General features: G+C 38.4%; 1 protein-coding gene across 1 annotated transcript in view; it reads left to right on the top strand.

Moving 5' to 3' along the window:
• Positions 1–228: 228 nt before the first annotated feature.
• The window catches only part of LOC145895393 (dynein axonemal heavy chain 5-like), a 46270-nt gene continuing 26665 nt past the window's right edge, over positions 229–19833 (top strand). Inside the window, exons 1-45 of the mRNA XM_082984198.1 lie at positions 229–368; positions 654–822; positions 1094–1240; positions 1450–1590; positions 1846–2000; positions 2495–2668; positions 2944–3148; positions 3559–3749; positions 4084–4277; positions 4814–4954; positions 5022–5117; positions 5266–5330; positions 5600–5666; positions 5865–5984; positions 6373–6511; positions 6647–6772; positions 6849–6951; positions 7019–7129; positions 7211–7363; positions 7750–7947; positions 8356–8492; positions 8936–9089; positions 9436–9559; positions 9970–10110; positions 10397–10538; positions 11016–11132; positions 11460–11554; positions 11669–11776; positions 12161–12291; positions 12496–12636; positions 13024–13104; positions 13181–13336; positions 13623–13852; positions 14448–14661; positions 15373–15504; positions 15714–15740; positions 15856–15965; positions 16328–16554; positions 17017–17162; positions 17283–17376; positions 17514–17700; positions 18333–18504; positions 18842–18961; positions 19189–19322; positions 19683–19817. Coding sequence (XP_082840324.1) covers positions 301–368; positions 654–822; positions 1094–1240; positions 1450–1590; positions 1846–2000; positions 2495–2668; positions 2944–3148; positions 3559–3749; positions 4084–4277; positions 4814–4954; positions 5022–5117; positions 5266–5330; positions 5600–5666; positions 5865–5984; positions 6373–6511; positions 6647–6772; positions 6849–6951; positions 7019–7129; positions 7211–7363; positions 7750–7947; positions 8356–8492; positions 8936–9089; positions 9436–9559; positions 9970–10110; positions 10397–10538; positions 11016–11132; positions 11460–11554; positions 11669–11776; positions 12161–12291; positions 12496–12636; positions 13024–13104; positions 13181–13336; positions 13623–13852; positions 14448–14661; positions 15373–15504; positions 15714–15740; positions 15856–15965; positions 16328–16554; positions 17017–17162; positions 17283–17376; positions 17514–17700; positions 18333–18504; positions 18842–18961; positions 19189–19322; positions 19683–19817 — 6218 coding nt within the window. The 5' untranslated portion in view covers positions 229–300. The remainder of the gene's footprint in view (positions 369–653; positions 823–1093; positions 1241–1449; positions 1591–1845; positions 2001–2494; positions 2669–2943; positions 3149–3558; positions 3750–4083; positions 4278–4813; positions 4955–5021; positions 5118–5265; positions 5331–5599; positions 5667–5864; positions 5985–6372; positions 6512–6646; positions 6773–6848; positions 6952–7018; positions 7130–7210; positions 7364–7749; positions 7948–8355; positions 8493–8935; positions 9090–9435; positions 9560–9969; positions 10111–10396; positions 10539–11015; positions 11133–11459; positions 11555–11668; positions 11777–12160; positions 12292–12495; positions 12637–13023; positions 13105–13180; positions 13337–13622; positions 13853–14447; positions 14662–15372; positions 15505–15713; positions 15741–15855; positions 15966–16327; positions 16555–17016; positions 17163–17282; positions 17377–17513; positions 17701–18332; positions 18505–18841; positions 18962–19188; positions 19323–19682; positions 19818–19833) is intronic.

Raw genomic sequence — 19833 nt, 5'->3', positions numbered from 1 at the left:
CTGTAGTAATTTTTTTACAAAGATATAGAAATAAAAAGAGAAAATTGTTTAGTTTATTTTCACAAAACTATAACTTATGCAGAGTGCATTATGATCGGATCTGAGTGTAATCCATCTAATCTCATATTTTCCCTTAGTAATTAGTTTTGCCGATATTTTGTGACAATCCAAAATCTGAATAAGTACAGATGCACACCAGATCGCGCTATTGTTCCCATGACTACCCAACTGACGCTCGAGCAGCAGCGTGCAACAAGTGTTTTTGATATTTTTGAGGCTATGCTGCAAATCTAAGAAAGAATGGACGAACGTCACTGGTGGATAGCCACCAAAATACAAGAGACCTTTCAGGTTGATGAAACCGACAGGTAAGCCCCAATTAATCGCGCCAATTGTCAATACTGGTTCTATAGCCTAATTGTTTCGAATTTTGTTCGTTTTTGGTTGGAAAGTGTGTTTGTTGGTGACCTTTAATCGGTGTTGTGCAGTAAATTTTTGGCAATATTGTCGGTGAAAAATATTTGTATATAAACATTTTATTTTAACAGCCTATCCATTAATCCATACTGCTTTTTGCACTAAATCCTAATAATCCACATAGCCCAACCAACAATATATCAATTAGGCTGTGGATCATTAATCTTGTTTTTCAGTCCAACTGCACTGGAACATTTTCTCTTGGATGCAGGCAACTTTGAGTTGTTAAGTCAATTTCTAGCAGCCGATGGATTGAGCAAGTTGTTTGTTTATGGCAAACGGCCGGAAGGTCGGTCATGGTTCTCTGATGATCTTACCATGGTGTCAAGTCTTGTTAATTTAAAGGTACCAAACACAGATCCCTTTTTTCATTTTCTTCACATATAAATTAATTAATGCTAAATTAAATGCAAATTAAAGAAATGGCACAAGTTTTGGTGTTCACTTGAAGGCAATTACAATTTATGCTCCATCAAATACACTCACCAAAAATGATGTTTCATGGTTTTCATTTTACAGGAGACATTTACTGTTTTGCTCATGTTGATGTAACTGTTTTGATTTATATTAAAAAGAAAATCTCAATTTTTTTGCCTATGAAATGATTGTTTTATAGGGCATTGCATTAAATGAGCTTGTTTGTGTTTACCTTCTCCGTCCTTCCACTGCTCGCGAAATCGACCAATCACAAATGCACAAACAAATTTTCTGTGGCGAAATAAAAAACAATCCTCTTCACCAGCTTTCTACTGTGCTTTCTCAGGTATGTCAACACTTACATCTTCATAACTTTTAATAAAGTGTCATTGGAACAGCTGCACATAATAGAAATTTAAATTTTTGGCCTGATGTATGTTTATAACTTATAACAAAAATCTGTTTAAACCTTAGTGCAATAGTTTTCACTGCATATATTGTTTCTTATAGAGTAAATGCAAATTCCATTATTATAATAGTACAATTGCATCAAAGGTATTTCTTCCGATGGTGAAGGGTCAGGAAGATTGGGGGCGCTGCTCTGAAGAACATAAACAACAATTCGTTCACTCTGTTGAGAAGTACGTTAATGTGTTAGTGAATGCAACAAGCAAAAGCGGAGCAATAAACCAACAGGTAGTGTGTTTGTACTGCTAATATACCTTTTTATAATGAGCTGCCATCATTCTGACCTAATAGGTCTCATCAGTGTAGCAATGGTGTTACTCACAACAATCTTGTCAGTTAATATTACTGTTTCTAATATAAAGTAAATTGTGGTTATTCTTGCTGGTTATCACTACATGTATCAAATTGCCGGTGATTGCAATTTAAGAGTAAAACTGCAAATAAGGTATACTATATTAATGTGTTTGACAATTACATCATCAGATTCTTCGTCTTCCAACTCAGCTGGTCAGTCGTGATTTCTCACAGCATCGCATAAGCAGCCAGTTTGACCCGGCTGTCATTCAGTCATATGAAGAAGTGTTGCACGAATGGATGCAGACCATCGAAGGGGTTTTATCTGAAGGAGCGGATGACAGGTAGGGTACAGAATAAGTTCTTTATGCCCGAAAAATGGATAATTTTTTTCACACTGTGTTCAAGCAAAGTTTAATATTTTAACTGAATATATAGTTGAATCACTTGTTGGTGTTGGTATAGGTATCAGTAATGTTATGTATTTGCTCAGCCTGTTATGGTATTTAGTTTGTTCTATGTAGTTTGTATCAACCTTGATTAGGATTTAGGAACTGGTAGAAAAACAATAACGCTTTCTTAGATTTAACAGAAAACTGACATCTTTGAACCCTAGTTTCCATATTTTTACAAAGTGTTCTCACAACTTCCACTGAATAATCCTAAAATAAAACAAAACAAGTGACCAAAGTTGAGTCTAGAGAAAAATATCTATACAAAAGTAACATTCAGTTAAAAACTTTTGATGTTAAACATTGTGAAAAATGACCTGTATCTGTACACGCACATTAAAAAAAGCCAATGCTGGATTTGTTTGAAGATTTAACACATTTTCCAGACTGCTTGACATTCATTCTGGGCCACTCACTGAATTTGAAAGATGGAAAAGGAGGCAGAGGGTTCTGGCTGGAATCACAGAACAACTAAAGAGCAAGGAGTGCAAAAATGTGATTGGGATCCTCATTCAGGTCAAGTCGCGGACTTTGAGAGCATGGAGAACCGTGGATACTTCGTATGTCATTGTTTTGAGGTCTTTTAAAACTGATGACCATGTAATATACTGTGGAAAATGAATCAATGATTAGCTGAGAGACTCACTGCTGTTGCAGACTTAGTTTTGCATTCATTGTTTTGTAATGCGTTTTTTCGGACCCATTGTCGGATTGATCTTTTTTTTCAAATACTATGGGGCTTGAAATGATTCTTTGTACATTTTACAAATGCCATTTTCAGTCGGAAAATTTACATGAACATCTCATATCACACATTTTTACTGTTTAATCAAAGGATCACTGACGCGCAAAACGAGACCAAAGACAAAGTGAAGTATCTTGAGGCTTTGCGACGTCACCTCGAACAACTACATCATGAAATAAACCCAGTGTCTGCCATCAACATTATAATGCCCACACTGATTGGTGCCATCCGACAAATGGATTCTATCTCCAAGTTTTATGCAAGGACTGGTTATCTAGGGCTGCTATGCATGAAGGTAATGCCGTTAGTGGTAACACATTAATTGTTTGCGTACTAACGACTGCTTGTGATTGTGAATTTGCTGTGACGTTTTCATTGCAGTGTCTTCAATTACAATAGCTTCAGACTTATTTTTTGTAGGTAGCCATTTTTTTTAGATCTGAGTTGTTGTGAGAATAAAAAGACTGCCCCATACTGTTATTAACATTGTCATGTTTAAAACGTTTCGGCAAGAACTTATGCCATCATCAGTTTGAATGACGCGAGCTACACCAAATTCTTGCCGAAGCATTTTTTAAACATGACAGTGTTAATAACAGTTTGGGGCAGTCTTTTTATTCTCAGAATTATGAGTTGTTGTTTTCCTGTAGTTTTTTTGGTAACACTATTGGCATGGAAACCGCCAATCAACGTTTTGTATTGCAGATTGGCAACCAGCTGGCCACTATGTGTCGGGATTACACATCTGAGATCTTCTCGCGTGATGGGGATTTATGGAAGATTATTCGCGAAGAAATCGACCAGGAAGATTTGCCTCCTCCGTCCTTTAAAGTCTCAAAGAAGGGAAGCAAGAAAAAGGAAATAATACACGACGACGACAAGACGCTTACTGGGAGGTTTGTTTGTCTCAAAAGGAAATTAAGTTGTAGAAAATGTAGCGGTTTGGAAAACTGACAACGTTTGATTGGTTTTATTGGCGTGTGCGCTGTTGGAATATTGTCATGTAAAAGGACATAAATTTTATATTACGAATTTGTATTGATGGGTATGTTATTTGATTAAAACATGTCCGCCGATTTTGCGTAAACTCTTTTGGCTGGAAGCATTTTTGCTTTTCTGTTCTAATATTTTGCAATTTAGTGCTAAGTTACTTGCTAGGAGAAATTTTAAACACTTTCTTGTTAGGTCCAGCATTCTTTGTAATTGTTCACATTTCAAACATGTCCGCAGACTAAGAGCGTGCCTAGCGTTGCAAGCCTTCTTTCGTGAGCAAGTGAAATCCCTTCGAGACGGTTTGGGTTCGACAACCACAGCCCCGCACAGTTTGAACCAGTCTGTGAGCTCGCTTGATATGTCGACTAGCCGATCGAAAGTCGCGAAGAAAACAAAGTTCGCCGCAACCGGTTCTGTGGTGTCAGGATCAGGTAAAAGTTGTTTGCAATTGCATTCACAACAGGGCTACGTTTGAGGAATATGTTAGTTATTTAATAATATTAGCATTTTGTATTGGCACTATATAGAAGTATGATCAGTGCAACAACACAACCCAGTTGGGGTTTTGATACTTTGATAGGTTTGTTCCGCCTTATTACGTCTAAACACCAAGTATAATGTCAAAATTATTATAGAACTATAGGGAGTTCCCAGTTCCAACTAAGTATGATACGTACATGTAATGAGAATAAAACCATTTAACACTCGTTTAATTAATTTTGTCATCAAAATAATGCTGTACCATTTTCGCAGCATAAATTTTCACAGCAACGCACAATTGCAAACGCGTTCGTTAAATTGAAATTAGGATTCGGTGTCCATATTCGTGTTCGGCCGAAGTTATTTGGATTAAGTCCTCACATCCCCATTAATGTTTTTTCTTACAACTTATAGTGTAGCGATATTACGTTAGCGAAGTGCCTTAGTAACAAACCGCTAGCTTCATGTTGTTTACATTTGAAAACAGATGGAAAAGACTACGGGAGTTTCAGTTACGGGATTCCCCTGTTTGACGAGGAAACAATTCTCGCCAACCTTGATTTGATTTGCGGACGGATGAGACAGTTGCTTGACATTGTGTCGTCACTAAGGCAATTTAATAAACTAGGTAACTCGTTTGGATGCGTTGATGATTTCAATATGGGCGTTTTGAAAAAAAACACTGTGCGTTTCAGCCAAAGAAGCTGCAGGCTTGCCGCGTCCCAGACCAGAGGAAATTCCACTCGCCCAACCACCTACCGAATCCGCGCAGGACGATGTCTCTGTTGCCAGTGGGTTTATATGGAAGATTGTGTAACAGTCTGTGACGGTTTTTGATCTGTTCACATACACAAAAACATACATTAAAAACACCGTTAATTGTAGGGGAATACCCGTAACTGAACACGACTAAGTTTGTATAATTTTGTTTCTACGTAGACCGAGCGTCCTCCCCTCAGGAAGTGGAGTTTGTTCAGAAAGCTCAAACCTACACCTATCACAATGTAAGTTTACTACACACTTGTTCAGTTTGGTAACCTAGCGTTGTTATGTAACGCTTACTACATTGAGGATCTCCAGATTGCAAATAAGTTGTTTCGCGTTAAATACACATTTTTAAACATAATCTTTCAATGGTATTTGATTAGAGGGGCTGAAGTAAACGAAATGGAAATATCGTAAAGAGCAAATTATTTTTAAGCTCGATTGGTTGTATTTCCTGGTAACGTTAAAATAATTATATTGGACTTCACTGACGTTTCTTCCCTCTCAGAGAGGACAGCAGGGAATGGTTACAGTGCCTGAAGAAGACGAGGAGCTTGACGATGATTTAAGTTCAGGTTGGTATTTTTTTTTCAACGAAACCATTCATAAAAAAACGAGGTTTAAAGTCAATCAATGATAATTTTTCGACAGTAAAAAAATTCACTGCAAATGCTGTTTGCGGATTTGTTAAGCATATAATATTGAAATACGCAGATTCCTGTTGCAGTTTCACAAGTTAAACGAGTTTTAAATGCTTGTTGCTTTATGTTAAGGAATTCAGCAGAAGTCCTTTAGGTTACCGGATAGTGATTCAGATGACGACAATGTATCGAACGTGTCGGGCGGATCTGCATCTCCCTCCCAGTCCCAGTACAATGCCGCCGCCTTTCTAAGTAATTTAAAATCAAGTTTTGCTGATTAAATAAATGAGTTATTTACGCATTGTATGTGTACGTTAATATACGGATAAGATATTTTTGTTATACACCTCACTATTTTGTAAATATCCCAATAATTTTACCATTCATTTATGTAAAAAAAAACAGTGCTGTCTACTTGTGCAAACTTTAATCAAGGTTCAAACGCAACCAAGTTATTTTAGCGTAAAGTGATATATACATATTTATTTTTACAAAGGACCCCACCAACATTGCTTTCTCGTGAAGGTAGCATAAACCGCTCCTAAATAGATAAAAAGTCGTTCGTGATTACTAAAATGAAGAAAGGTGACCGACATAATGGTAAATTTGTTACTAAAATTCTATCCACTGTTTCGAATAGGGCAATTGTACAGCAGCGGCGAGGAAGGCCCGAGCATTTCTTCTGTAATCGCAGATAACGTTTCTTCTATGGTGAGGTCCATGGGATCAAAAATCAATTCGTCGATGCTGTTGGACCTTCAGCGACGGCAGAAAGACAAGTCTGTTATATTGTTTTAAATTAACAACGCAAAATTGTTTTTAACGCTAACTGAAACTTAACCAAATAAATTATTGAAAATATTTTTACATATGTCAGGAGATCATTTATTGATCTGTTATTTGCGTGATTTTAGGTTCGAAGACGCGTTCCATTATTTCGCAACCCTGTCCCAAAACCTCGATCAACTCATCCTCGTTTATCTCGAAGCGATTTTCTCCAAACGGATGAAAACCAGACAAGGACTCCAAGTTTTGTCAAAGTAAGCAACAATTTTCAGACCAGTTCCTACATCTGAAAACCTTCTGTAAAAAAAACTATTGTTTTTTTCCCTGTAGGTTTAACGCCGTGAGTCAACGGTATAACCTTAAGGACATTATTAGTGAGCATTACAGCGCGGTATACGCCACCTACGCCAAAGAATTGGAATCGATTCAGGAGGTTTGTTAACGCTTTTACATAACAACACGTTCAAAAAATCATATTCCGTTTCATTGCTTACATTCAGATGTACGAAAAAAACAAGCACGACCCCATCGTACCACGTGACGCACCACCAGCTGCCGGCGCCATCTACTGGTCACGTCAACTCCTGTCGCACATTGAGGAACCGATGAAGGTAAATTGATTTTCTTGGTAAAATACTGTCATTGCCACGTGGGCGCATATAAGTAGTTGATTTTCAATTTCAATTTTGCAGGCATTCCACGAGAATAAATCGTTGACGCAAAACAAAGAATATCATCGCACTGTGAAGTTCTACAACCGGTTGGCGACGGCTCTTGTCACCTTCGAAACACTCTGGTATCAGCAGTGGTGCAAATCGGTTGACCACGTTATGAACGGAATGAGGGTAATACATTACGTCATTACAATACATTTTAGTAGTGACTAGTGCGCTGTTTGTAATACCATGGACTATTTACGTTGAGATGTTTGTTCGTGTTGAATTCAAAACATAGATGCTGCTTTTTTTTGTTTTTAACGATTTAGTGGTGTTTTGAGAATATGCAGTTGTAAATGTTCAGGATTTAGGAAAAATATTTTTTAAAATTAATATATTTAGACTACTAAGTACAGTATCCTATGATGAAGACTAATTTGTTCAATCATATTCGAAATGAAAACCACATACATATGACTGCCACTGTAACTTCCTGTCTCAGTAACTGCACTTGTCCCATTTAATCAATAGTTTCCCCTTCTTCAATTTCAACATATTTTTTCATTCTCCACCAGGCTCCTCTTCTGCGTCAGGAAAGAGGAGAATTGGTGGTAAATGTGGATCCTCAGATTCCCAGACAGATCCACGAAGCGAAGTGGATGCTGCGGTTGAAGCTGGACATCCCGGAGGCGGCGAAGGCGATTTTGAGCAAGGAGAAGCAGTTCAAGCAGTATCTAATACACCTCGAGCAATGTTTGCAGGAATACAAAATGGTACAAGGCAGTGTTTTTAAGGAACAAGACAGTTTTTTGTGTGTTTTTAAGAAACAAGACAGTTTTTTTGTGTGTTTTTAAGGAACAAGACAGTTTTTTTTGTGTTTTTAAGGAACAAGACAGTTTTTTTGGTGTGTTTTTAAGGAACAAGACAGTTTTTCTATGTTTTAAGAATTTTTAACACTTTCTGCAAAAACATGTAGTATTCTTAGAAAGACATTTTACTAAAAGACAATTGAAAGTACAAACGTTATAACGTGATTTCATTCGTACGATTTTAGGTCATAGCACATACTTTTTAATTGTAACTGGCCTAAGCTCAGAGCCTTTAGCGCAGTACAAAATAAACAAATAAAACCAAATCGTTTGGTTTTTAGTAACATGTGGGGATTAATTTTTGCGTTTTAGGTTCGGAGCGGGATTCCTGCGGCGTTCGTGTCATTGTTTAAGCCCCACACAGACTCGGTAGTAAAATGCCTGCAGGTCGGTTTGAGCACGATTACTTGGGACAGCATGAACATCGACGCGTTCCTTCACAAAGCAAGGTAATTGAATATAAATACACGCAATGGTTTACAATCTTTCATTGTTGTAGTTTTTTGGTCCTGCTAAAATGCCGTTGAAAAAAATTCAATTCAATGTTCTTTTGCACAAAAATACTTGTATGCACAATAAATGTGCGCATAGACAATAAATATGCAAAAAATTGCATTGGCACCGATAAAACCATAACGGTTACCAAGTCAGGCAACCAAGTGATCTGGCGGAAAATTACCGTCTGCCGTGCTGGGATCGCAGCCAGTTGCAGGTTTGCTTTACTGTGTTGTGTTTCTCCTTACTTTTTCGGAGGATTTTGGCTAAAGTTTAATTGTCTTCTGCGATTAATAAAAATATAGTACATTTTATATTTTACGATAACGCCCACAAAAAAAATTATCGATGTTGTGTCCGACAATTTTTAACAATCGTGGTTAAATTTCTGCGCCAGGTCGAGCACCCAACGTCTGCAAGGAATCGTGACCAAGGTAAGCGAGGTCGTGGAGAAAAAGATAGACCAAGAAATCAACTCTATCCACGACTTGATGTTATTTGATGACGATTTTATTCTCGGGAGGACGTGGGAAATATCTGCATTGCTTCAGGTATAGAGTACATATAGAAAAAAATTCGTCAAAATAAATTCTTTAGTGTCAAGAAGGTTATATGTCATTCTATGATGCTTCTCAGTTGCACAGAAATATCGTAAATTGGCAGCATCTTATGCTGTATTTGCTGGTCAATATTTTGAAATAAATCCTTTTAATATATCAATAATTGTAAAAGATTTGAATGAACATAATGTTCAACCTTTAGATTTAAAATTATGATGGTGGTAAGTAAAGGTTGTTATATTTATAACATTGTTCAACACCCCTGCGCAAAAAAACATGTTCTTCAAAAAATGTTTGACAAAATTGCCGGTAAAGTTCACAAGCCGTTTTGCTTTAGGAAATGAACAGGTGTGTTTCGGAGAGAGGGCTACAGCTACAAGAGAGTGTTTCGCTGATCGAAGGAGCGATCCAAGACATCATTATGATCCTCTCCAGCAGCAGAGTAAACAGTGCAGAGCATTGTACGTAACCTAACGTTAGGTTTTGCTTTGAAATTGATATAATTCCAAACATACGTTGTATTATTTTACGGAATTACCCATTAATGTGCTTCTTATATGATTTGAATTGCAACGTATATAAACGCTTGAAGTGTCTAATGTGAGTGCATATAGTAGTTATAAAATGTTACTACAGTTTCCACGTGGCAAGTGCATTATGGTCATATTAAATTCCGTGTTGCACTAATGGCCAGCAAGCAGACGTGTATTACCTTACCTTTGAAATGACATTGGCACCATATTAAGAGGACACACGCTGTACACATGAACTTTAATGCACAAGTCACAGTACAATTACAGGTGCTATTTACTGATACACAAAAGCAAAAGCACCATTATTATTATTCTAACCAGTATTTCCTGTTATACAGTCACCGCGGCGAAGGGTTCCAATGTAAAGAAGGGGCGCAGGAACGCAAGAGCGGGAAGCGGATCGACGTCCACTGGAGGCAGCACGGAGTCGTCTAAGCAGTTATTTCAAGCTGAGGAAGAATTCGTGGAAAAGATATTGGGTGAGTAATAACGATATAACTAATAATATCTAATTCAGTTTGGGTTTAAATCCACCCTTGAAAATTTCCATAGCGTTGTTTGCCTGATCTGTGAGAAATGCGAGATAAATTGCATAGAAAGTTTCAGCAGTTTTCAACCCTTATTTAGATTCTTTGGTATTACTTGATCAAGTATTTTGCTTTACGAGCGTACGTATTCTCAACATAGCACTTCAGTCGTCTGTTTGTCGACTAAATTAGTATGTTATCGAAGCGTTGTCATTTTAAGCTGCGTTTCTTTTTACAGACCACTACAGCAAGCTAACTTACAAGAGCGTCCTACACAGCGTATCTCAGTCACTTGCGTCACTCACAACAGCGATGGAAGTAAAGTTGGGGGAGCAACACGTGGATTACAATTACTCGAGGCCAGGAAGCTCCCTGTCCAGGTAAATAATAAAAAAACGCTGTTATCCGTGAAAGCAAAAACGTAACTAGGAGAACTGTGTATTGGTACCTTAGCAAAAGAGGAACTACACTTAAGGATTGGACTTGTACCGCTTGACCCTTGGTATACATATCACACATGGATATTATGGTCGTTTTTTGACCTGGTATTGCATGACAACCCAAATAGTCGGTCATTGGGGCACTAAATAATACAAAAAAGCGAGAATGCACCGGTCTTGTCAATTGATTCTGGAATTGATTCCCTATTTTATTGCAATAGCTGTGGCGATTTACCCCTTATATTTTGTCGGCTTTCCAGAAAAGAAATAGGTTTCGCTTCAAAGTATCGTCAACGTCTAAAAAAATTTGGAGCTTGTTTAGACTCACGCAATAAAGTCTATCTGATGTCGAATACACCACAATTGCTTGTATTCGTTGCTGAAATACGTTGTTATCTAATGTTTCTTTCGCACCAGCTCTGATGTAGTGCGAACCGATTCGTCACTCTCATTCATCTCTACCGCCTCCTGGTGGGAAGATTCGTCTGTCGACACTAACCAAGAAGGGAGCCTTAAGTTCTACGTCAAAATCAAGTACGCAGCTAATAATTTTCCTTGTAAATAATTTAGAGTCTTACTTTACGGCATATATTCTTGATGCCGAGATTTTCCGTTCTTGAATTATAAGTGGTAACGGTTATATCCAATGTGTTTCTGCTGGTATGACAATAACGTATCCACGAAACATTTGTATGTGAGCCTAAAATTAATCTGATGAACATCCACGAAATACCTGTGTCCCCATCCATCACTTTATAAACACTAGGACGAATGCTTGGGTCGAATTTTGCATGTCTGTAAACCGAAGTTGTTCGCTTAACATTCGAAAAGGTTTTGTGTCACTATTTATCTTTTCACCAGATTCCGAATCCCTGATATTGTTCTCGATCCTCCTCTCTCGGAGGTTCAGCAAACCGTCGACGAGATGGTGGAGTCAATCACTATGGCAACCAAAGGTTTGTGTTCGGTCAATGCTAAAAACACAATAAATCGCTTATTTCGAAAGCAGAAATTTTGTGTGCGAATTTTCCAGTATTCCTAAAGCATTTTTATTGTTTTGTTCTTTCCAGGGCTTGTCTGGTGGGGAGGGTCCTACAAAAATCGCAGTTTCGAGTCCAGTATCTTGATGGATGAGGTCGTCGCTAATCATCGGGCAGCACTCGCTTCGGCAACAAAAGGTTCGTGTGACGAAGAAGTGATAATAAGTATCTTTTGAAATAATGCGATTGTGACACAACAACGAAGTTTGGTCACTTTTCAATTTACTTTCTCATCAATGTAATTTTATCCGGGTCGGTTTTTAACCGCTAGAATCGATTTCCACTTTACAACTAACAAAGACTTTCAACTAGTTCAGTAAACCAAACTTGCACAAGTGTTTTTAAAGAATTGTTTAAAAAACATATATTTTCGAGTTGCTTGGCACAGAAAAGTTTTATGTATATCCGATTTTGGTTAAATAACTGTGCATTGTATGGCTTACATAGCCTAGAATCGGAATTAAACACATGATTTGCATTCCCAAATCCTGAATGCAAACATAATTTTTCGGCTATTGACAGGTTTAAAGGCGAGCGTGCGTCAATATATCCATCGCCTTTCTCAGTACAATTTCTTGTGGCGAGACGACATGCAAAGATGTTACACCAACTTCATGGCTACCGACCCCGATATGCCCGCTATAAGAAAAGAGGTATGTAAAGTTACCTAATTGACCGTATGTGCCTTTTTTAGCTTGTTTTGGATTTAAACATTATTTGAAAGTCCGGTATTTTGTTTTAAATGACGTTTGATATCTGTCACGCTATTTTGAGCCCGAACTGTTTTAAATACGTCGTATCGATTCTAATTATATACAACAATTGGACGGTTTGAAATTTTCTCATTTTTTGCCAAGGTGGAGTACTTGCTCGATGTTGAAAAGAAGATATCTTCGATACCGAGTGAACTTGCTGCAGGTTCAGTTATCCTGAAGCCGACTCCAACAAGAGACGCCCTACAGGGTCTCGCCGCAGCTTGGAAAACTCAATATGCTATGGTACACTTCGCTTATTTTTCTTTTGGCGTGTCTGTAAGGTTTTAGCCAAACGAGAAGGAAAAGATACTTTAGGTGTTGGTATGATACATATTAGTTGGCGATAAAAATTAAAACACTAAAGTGGCGAATATTCCATCTTCAGTAAACCAAGCTAATTTCAGGTCAAACATCAAAGTCACGTAACTACAACACATAAATTGCGTGATACTAATATAAGGTCTATAATACGATTCTTTTTGCGAAACAATACCTTATGCATGATAACAATCGTGTCAACAAACAGCTCTTGTCGTTAGCGTGTACACAGAAAAGCATACCCTATTTTACCCGTTGTCAAACTTTGTAAAAAAAACTCTTGTCTTGTAACTCTTTCTGTTTTACCAAAAGGTGCTGCACGAGGACGCCAAGAAGAAACTCGATGCAGTTTACCAGTACAGATTCAACGTGCAAAGCAGACTGGATGCACCGGTATGCTATTGACATCTTATCGTAAACTGACTGTTGGCTTGCATGACTGGATATGTGCGTTAACGCAACCTTTCAGGTGACTACCCTAGACCAGCTGAACGGCACCCTTGGCCTGCTGGAGGAGATACACGATATGGAGAATAAAATAGACAGCGTATATCTGCCCATAGAGAACATGTACGAAAAACTCCGATCGTACGATCTCAGATTGGCCAGAGCCGAATTACAACAAGTAAGCTTGGAAATTTTTAAATTGTGATTCGTAAGACAATTATGTTTTTGACTACAAATAAAAAAGATTGTAAAACTCATTCATTCGATTTGGCGATTAATTACTCACATTAACAGCTTGAAGCTTAAGAAATCGCCCAGTAAATAATCTAGTCTCAACTACGATATGTCGAATACCACACTGTTTTTAACAAAAGTGTTTTCCAAACTCATAATACGACACCAGAACCAAGATTGAATAAAGCATTTATTTCCTCTATAGCAAGCAATTATTCTGTTACCTTCAGGTGGAAAGTTTGAGACAAAACTGGGCGGAGTTGGTGAGGTTTGCTGACGAACTTGGTCAAACTTTAGTGAAGGAAAGACGAACTTCATTTGAACAAGAACTTGACAAACAACTGAAGACATTCGTGGTTGAAGTGATCCAATTCCGGAACGCGTTTGACGCCCAGGGGCCGGCAGTGCCTGGTGTCAGACCTGCGGAGGCTGTTCAGAGGCTTCATGACTTTCAGAACAGGTTAATTATTTGCATAAACACACCGGATAGAAATCAACTCTGAAAGTTTGTAAAGTGGTAAATCGTACGTTGATTAGTTGTGTTAGGTTGTATCGGTTTTAGTGTTATAGTTGTTCGCCTACACCAGTGATTCTCAACCTTTTCCTAGGAGGGGCGGGGAGTTCGAATCTTTGGGTTTGTTGATATAATATTCTGCATTACATCTGTATTAGAAAGGTGGTGAACATTGTTGGTGGTTCAAAGGATTGATGACTGTGTAGAAGTTTAAGAACCTCTGGTTTAGACAATGGGATTACGGTGACAACAGAAATGTTTGAAATACTAGTTTTGGCTTTCACTTTTTGTGCAGACATTCACAATCATTTAAAAATATACTAATTAAAATCACTTCAATATCCACGTAATCACGGAAGAAATTTGCTCGAAAACTCAAACGTGTGCGAAAGGTAGCAAACGTGTCACATTCACCCATAAAACCTAAATCTATCACGATTAAGAAGCTATAGTTCACAGCTCTGTTTATCTCACCATTCATAACAACATGAAGATGATGCTAAATGAAACCGTTTTTTACACAAAAGACACAATTTTGAAGGTACACGCTCTACGACGCGAAGCGGAGGACACTCGACTCCGTGCAGAGACTTTTCGGCATCCCAGCGAAGCCGTTTCTTGAATTGGACAAAACCGGCGAAGAACTCAAGCTCCTCGGCATGTTGTACGGTTTATTCCAGAAGTTCATCGCGTTCGACCGCAAACTTCGCGACACCCTTTGGGAAGGCGTGGACTTGCATACAGCCACTGCGGAGGTTTGTGGTATTTTGTGGCAGGTTTTCTGTGACGAGAAAATGTGTTTGTGTGGAAAGCAACCTACTTGTGTTAACATTCTTTCAAAGCACAAGGTTGAATGAATTAACCTAAAAGTTTTTCCTGTTGTGTTCAATCTCTGTCAAAATTATTGTATTCCTTTGTTGGTTTGATTTTGTGACGTGGAAATTACAATCATCATATTATTAACCACTCATTTTGTCATTGAAGGCATTGATTTCTCGTACGTTTGTTCAAATCAGGTAACGCAACCTACTAACTTCGAATTAAATTTGCACTATTAATTAACCCACGCAAATTTATTCGAGGAATTAACAGTACGTATCAAAAACGATTGTGATCGTTTTTTTGGTTTATTGAACTAACCCTAACAAGTTTAAATGGATGTTTTCAGGTTAAAATTTTGTGACGCTTAACATAGCCTGCTGTTAATATTAACGTGTCTATATTTCAATACCTAAATAAGAATTTTACTTTTGAATTGCTGGCGTTTCTCAAATTCAGTTACCTAAAATTTCTTTTCTTGTACGACCCAATGGCTGATACGGGTAAATGCCGCTCTGTAAATAATGTTGAATGTGCCTCAATTGTATTCGCTTGGTTAACGTGGACGTGGAATGCCAGTCAGAGAGTCTTGTTTTAAAACGAGATGCAATAATATTACACAAAAAAACGCAATCTGTTGCATAAAGGTGCAAGAATATTGGGAGGAATGTTTAAACCTTCCCAGCAAGCTGAAAGAGTGGGACGCCTACACTGAAATGAAGCAGTCGATTAACACTTACCTGGATGTTCTGCCATTGCTCCACAGGTTGGCGAGGAAGGTAAGAACTTATACTTGTGTGTTAATCATCAGTGTTATCTACCAATGTACGCAGGAAATTTATTTGTAAGCCATGGCTTCGTATTACACAATGGATCATATGTATTTTTTTTCTTTTCAGCAAATATCCCATACCTCAGTATGAATGTCTGCTTGATAGTGCAAACATATATTATTTTGTTATCTTGACATATCTTATTTCTGTTACAGGGCAAGTTCAAGGACATCACAATTCCGGTGAGTGCGCACGGTCCAACAAAACAATTTACGTGCTTCAAAGCTTCTTTGAAGTTGTGTCTTTTTCTATAAAAGCGCGACACATCCATTAATTCCATTGAACGATTTTCTGCAGGAAATCCGAAACCGTCACTGGTTGCAAGTGATGGCGGTCACCAATAGCAAGTTTCAGCTTGAAGCAAATCTTTTTAAAATCGGACATCTACTTGACATTGGTTTGCTTAAGTACGTTGTTTTGTATGTAAATATTTCCCAACTGAGTGTGCTTTAGCTTACGCCTTCACCGTTACTTTGTAAAAGGATTTGCCTATAGGTGCATCCTTATTATCGCTTTATCGTGTTTCGTATGCTGATTTCTTAACCGTACAATAAGAGTTCTTATTAATTTTGATGTGATGTAGTTTAAAATCGCAACTGTAACCCTAATTATAGTGTCTACTAACGTCAACAACGCTTGGCTTACAAATTTTTTATATACTTTTGAATCAGTAAGAATCGTCATGTATGATGATCATTATTAGTAGCGTATTATCAACCTTAACCTACAGAAGACTTCTGCCATAAATTAACAACCGAATTTCCTCCAGGCACAAAAATGAGATCAGGGATATCGCGATTGCTGCGAGCAAGGAGCTGGAGCTTGAAGTGAAGATGCGAGGAGTGGAAGAGGAGTGGACGGAGCAAGTCCTCACCTTCGACAACTACAAGAGGAGAGGACCCGTCCTCTTGGTGAAGGAGGACTCGGAACGACTCCTGGAGCAACTGGAGGACGCCCAAGCTCTTCTTGCCAACATGCTCACGTCGAAACACATTGGTACTCACAAGTTTTGTATTGTAGAGAATCTGTAAAGTTTCCAAAGCACTTAACATGGACGTGCTGCAAAATTGTGCAATAAACTGAACAATCTTGTTAGAATGACAAATGCTATTTGCCGTGGAAAGAAGGAAATTCTGTAAAAAATATTGTAACGTTTAAGGCTTGTAGGACCTGCTTAAAACCAGTAGGGTATATATGCCTTCAATAAAAGCGTAAAATACACCAACAAATAGTTCACACAACGAGTGCTCGCGTTACTGCTACTAATGCATAGTCTCAGGTCACCACGCCCAGAAGCGGTCATAGATAACATATTAGCGAAAGCTAGAGGCGGTATGGAGATCACGATAAAAATATGTAACATTATTACCCCTTACATTGTAGTACTCGACCATAAAATAACATTGTGGACACATTAAATTGTGTTTGCAACTAAAATACCCATACCACATATTCCAGGTCCATTGAGAGAGGAAGCTGCGTCGTGGGCAGAGAAACTGAAGGGAGTCGGCGAAGTTCTTGACCTTTGGCTTGAGACGCAAGACCTCTGGCTGGACTTGGAAGCTGTTTTCTCTGATCACGGCAACGCGAAAGAACTGCCGCAGGTACCTAATGTGTACATCCACAGTTAACACTTTGGGTTTTAATACATTAAGGCTACCATTCACACGAATTTTTGGGGAGATTTTGGTGACGCGTTACTATCTTTATCAACATTTCTGTAGGAAGCCAAGCGTTTTGCGATGGTGGACAAGAGTTACGTGCGTCTCGTGAGAAGAGCTTTTGACACGAAGAATATCCTTCAGTGTTGCTACGGCGGTAAGTTTTCTTACTGGGCACCATCAACATTATAAACGCCACGCAAATACTTTCTCCAAAATTACTCCTTCAAATGGGATTTCGTCAGACCAAAGGAACTTGAAACTCACGCTAACAAAATTTTATTCTTCATTCAGGGGAAGTACCGAAAGGCGTAGTGTTACGTCACATGCAGGAAGAGCTCGAGATTTGCTTCAAGTGCTTGACTCAGTATTTGGACAAGAAGCGCTCGGTTTGTCCGCGCTTCTACTTTCTCACCGATCCCTCCCTACTCGCCCTGTTGTCCAGGCCCAACGAGCTTGACTCAATTCGTCCCCATCTGCGGTAAGGTTATTTCAATATAATGGTATTTAAATGTAGACGTCATGAGTGGGTCTTCTTAAAAGCGGCTAATAGAAATACATAGGTCATAGTGTGAAACTCAGAGAGGTGATTTTATTTGTAACGTTGCGGAAAATGCTTGTTCCATCAGCCAATTTGAGCTTGTACATAAGAGGGCTGTTAATCTGTGTTTCGTCCCGTTTACGTCAAAGACGTTTATTATTCTTAATGAACGTTTTTCTCAAACTTTTCGAACTAAATCTCCTAAATCAGAGCCGAAATTATCTCCAAACGCAAAGGAGAATGCATGTTTAATGTTACCAAACCCTGTGCTCCATTAACTTGCACCAAAAAAACGTCGAAAAGAAGCCATTCCATTAATATATGCTAAACCTGCTGCTAATTGAATTACATCTGCGTATGTTTCATACCCAGCTGATATAAACCTTTTTTGTGTGGCCATCACCCGCAGGATAAGTGCTTGAGGAAGTTGTATTTCTACAGACATTCTGCAGCCTTCACACAAAATATAAATGCGTTTAATATTAAGTAATTATCACAAGAGTTGTACCTGTAGTGAAATTTGTAACGCGTCTTTTTCTTCCACTTAATAAACAAACCACACCATGTTTCAGATCCATATTCAGCAGTATATCCGATATTCGTATCGAGAAATCAAGTGCGTGGTCGGACACGGTAAGTTCCATGAAATCGACCCAGAACACCCCTACACCGATACCCCCAGATCGAAAGTTCAACCTGGGTGACGATTCTTACCCCAAATCATCTGGAATCAGATTTAGATCGGTACGTAGTTTTTTCAACAGTGATTACAAGGACTGACCTGGATTATGCTTGTGCAGTAATCTAGGTTAGTCCTATAGTAATTATTTTTTGCGAGACTTTTGGTGTCACGGTCCCAAGACCAAGGCCAGGCGAAGTTGTCAGTGGCAGATTTATATTATATATATTAATATTTCTATATTTTTCCTTAAAGTGTTACATATTCCTGTACCAACAACAACGTATGTGCTATTTTAAGAGACTGTGCTCTGTGTTTACAGCAGTGTGTTATTAGAATTAGAATTGTGTCGAATGACAGAGAGGAGGTGAAAATGGCTATCATCGTATTTCATTGCTACAGGGCTTGAAATCAACGGATAGTCCGCATTTTTCCACCAGCATAGCTGACGAAGTGGCCGACGTTTACCAGGCAACCGCTGTCATGGCAACCGACAAGGAGTGCCTGGTCCTCGACGAAGAGGTAAATGTTGTTGAAAATGCGATTTGCAACCTTTAACTCAGTTAATTGACCAAAACTCTTCTGTCAGTTACATGCGAAGAATTTGTAGCGATCCCATCAAGTAAATTGTATTGTGCAACTTAGGCGATATAGCAGTGCGATATTGGCAGTGAATTTTCATGAAATTTAACAGTGAATTTTCAAGGAATTTAGAAGTGAGTTTTAATGGATTTTTTTCCCTTTTCCAGGTTAGTTTGTACGAAGGCGTGGAACTGTGGTTGCAGAACTTGCAGGAATCGGTCCGACGCACACTTCACGTATGTATATGCAAAGTGGTTGAAGACATCGACAACAACACCCCTATAGAAGACCTCGCTTACAGGTACGCATTGATCATCACTTATATTACTGAAACTCCTCAGTTTCTGTAGTGTAGTTAACACGAAAATATTGTTATGTTGACAAAATTCTTTGCAATGGTTAAATTAGCGGTATATCGCCAGAGAAACTATTTTATGATAAAAAAAGAGATTTGGCTGCATTTGGATGAATCTCTCTTCTTTTCGGTAACTCTAAGTCAAGTTAGTTGAGGGAAATAATGCAGCGACAGTTAAGTGACGGTTTATCCAAAACCATTACTTGGAACATTATCATGCACTTTATAGTGTAATTCTCCAAGTGCAAAAATCAATTGCTGAAATCAACAGCATTTCAAATTTGTAAAAAAACACCGTTGTGATAGATACCCCGGACAGGTTACCAGGCTGGGTCTTCTGCATTACTGGACCAAGGAATGCGAGACCGCCATTTCCGAACTCAAGTGGGATCGAAAGTCGGTTCAAAACGCCAGCAAGAAGTTTGCCAACGTCTTTAGCAGGTATATCCCAACCCCA

This window comes from Ascidia mentula, chromosome 3 (genome assembly GCF_947561715.1).
Source record: "Ascidia mentula chromosome 3, kaAscMent1.1, whole genome shotgun sequence".
Taxonomy (NCBI): domain Eukaryota; kingdom Metazoa; phylum Chordata; class Ascidiacea; order Phlebobranchia; family Ascidiidae; genus Ascidia; species Ascidia mentula.
The sequence above is the reverse complement of the archived record's forward strand: the minus strand, read 5'-3'. Positions and strand labels throughout refer to the sequence as shown.